We start from the raw sequence: 2,244 nt of genomic DNA on the forward strand, positions 1-2,244 counted from the left end.
TATTTTTCGTATTAATTGAAATTAGATTCGCGTAATTGTGCGAAAATTTCCACATCAAACCAAACACATTTAATAATATTATGTTATATGATTTTGACCATTTTTTCGGTGGTGTTTAGGGTCATTTACGAAGGGAATAAATTGGATTTTGATGATTTGTCCAAATTTATTACTAAGGCTGATGCTTTTAGCGTAAGTGAAAGAGAAATGTGGTCAAAATTTAAGTCAACTTATGAAAAAATTTCTATTAATCCTTAATCTTGTTTTAGAATTCTACTTTTATTCTGTTTCCCGCGCCACGTGCATTATTCTATGGCCGACAGGAATATTTTAGTCCCTCCCCAGTGTACGAAACTGCCAGGACGATTTTTGTGACCGGCGCCCCGAAGAGAGTCTTGTCCACTTCCTTGTCCTTCTTAAATATGGACACTCCAGTAAATTTCGCTCTCAAACTTCAACACATCCACCCAAAACACAAGCTTAAGCTTAGTTGGGTGGACTAGTGAAAACCATTTAAATAAATAAATAAGCATTCCATTCACCACCCAATTAATTAAATTACATTCTCGGTTCAATTAGGTGTTGATTTTAATTGTGTTCACTTTGGTCCTCCTGTCGCTTTTGCTCGTCGTTCACTCCACCGTAACCAACAAATACAAATCGGTGCCCACAAAGAAAGTTGTCAAGAAAATGGCCCGAGAAAGCCTGGAAAATGTCTGGGAGAACGCGTCGCTCTTGTGCGCCGAACGTAAGCAATTGAGTACTCGCTTACATTTGAAAAGAATATTTCCCATTGTGACGTAGCGAAAGTCTGAAAGTCATTTTTGTATGGGGGGGGATCCAATCACCTAAAATTGAGTTCTCATAACGAGAGATGCCTTAATTAATCGGATATAATTATGTTCCATGTAGCGATTCCCTCCATTTTGTCCCACATTACTTGTCGTCTGCTCGTTTCGTCGTGGCTGGTCGGAGTGACTTTCATTTTGTTTTATTTGGGTTGTTATTTGCGGACGGAGTTCTCGACGGAAAGCTACAATCGCATCGACACTCTTTCGGACTTGATCAAATCGGAAATTCCACCTATAATTGTGAAAAATGGGGGAGCTTTCAACAGTCTGAAATATTTGGTGAATAGGCCATTAAGTGTTAAGTTCCTCTGTTCTTCTGACGTCACGGGTTTCGTATCTACAGGCATCCCAGGACCCAAATGTTAAGAAATGGTTTGACGCACTAGATCAAGAGAATATGTTCAGTAGTGTTCTTGATTATCTGACTCGTGATGGATACCTGCCTATTCTTTTTGGGGAGAAAGCTGTCATCGTAGAGGACTCGTATCTGATTTGGCTATCGGGAGAATTCCTTAAATTAGATCCCGAGAGCAAAAAGTTCTTTTCGGACAATGAAGGATTTGACTTTTCGGAGCACATAATTAGCTTCGAGTATTTACACTTCGTTTTCCAAACATCTTGGCTAAGGAGCAGTCCGCAATTAAAAGAAAACCTCCAACTGAGGTCGGTACTAATTTCTTATAGTAAACCGATTTAAACACTTGACGACGGTTTTCATTACAGCGTGGAACCGATGTTCGAAACGCAAGCATTGAATTATCTGGATTTTGAGAAACATCACTTAATTGAACAAGTCAAGTGGAAGCAACCGTTGAAAAGCACAGCTGATTTGGACCTGAGTAGCGTCGGCGTTCCTTTCTACTTGCTCTTCATGCTGTTGTCAGGAACAGTAGCCGCCGTCATCACCGAAATAATCTTCAACCACTTCGCTTAAGGGCTCAAAATCTAGAATTGCAACATAGGAATTCGAATTTTGTGAAAACACAAAACACGCATATCAGCATCAAATTGTAAAACACATCTTACATAACTAATAGTCCACCCTAACTTATAGGGTGTAGTAATGCATTTATTATGTCAAACATTTGCACTCTATTGTGAACTTAATTTGCACTCGGAATAAGACTAAATTAATTCAAGAACTTTAATTAAATTTGTCCAAGATTAATGGCACAAACTAATTTTGAATTGCTTGGTAACGGTAGATACAAACAAAATTTGCATTTTCAAATCAAAAATGTTATTAAATAATTCAAGTTCTTGGAAACTAAATTGTACCTAAATCTAAAATGTAATACTTAAAACTAGTCTCCCAATTATTTTACAAAATCAATATATCGCCTAGCAGCACTTTCGCGTTACTTGACACATGTCAGGATTTCCCACGTTCTAT

The 2,244-nt window shown here is 37.9% G+C and overlaps 1 protein-coding gene across 1 annotated transcript; it reads left to right on the top strand.

Moving 5' to 3' along the window:
• Positions 1-660: 660 nt before the first annotated feature.
• On the top strand, positions 661-2,011 carry LOC149708773 (uncharacterized). Its single transcript, XM_089862691.1, has 4 exons — positions 661-748; positions 913-1,130; positions 1,195-1,514; positions 1,575-2,011. Exons 1-4 carry the CDS (start codon positions 691-693, stop codon positions 1,783-1,785), a joined length of 807 nt encoding a protein of 268 aa, XP_089718817.1. The 5' UTR covers positions 661-690; the 3' UTR covers positions 1,786-2,011.
• The last annotated feature ends 233 nt before the right edge of the window (positions 2,012-2,244 follow it).

This window comes from Phalangium opilio, unplaced genomic scaffold, assembly GCF_054372755.1.
Source record: "Phalangium opilio isolate 3A_F unplaced genomic scaffold, DU_Popi_V2 ptg000013l_1, whole genome shotgun sequence".
Taxonomy (NCBI): domain Eukaryota; kingdom Metazoa; phylum Arthropoda; class Arachnida; order Opiliones; family Phalangiidae; genus Phalangium; species Phalangium opilio.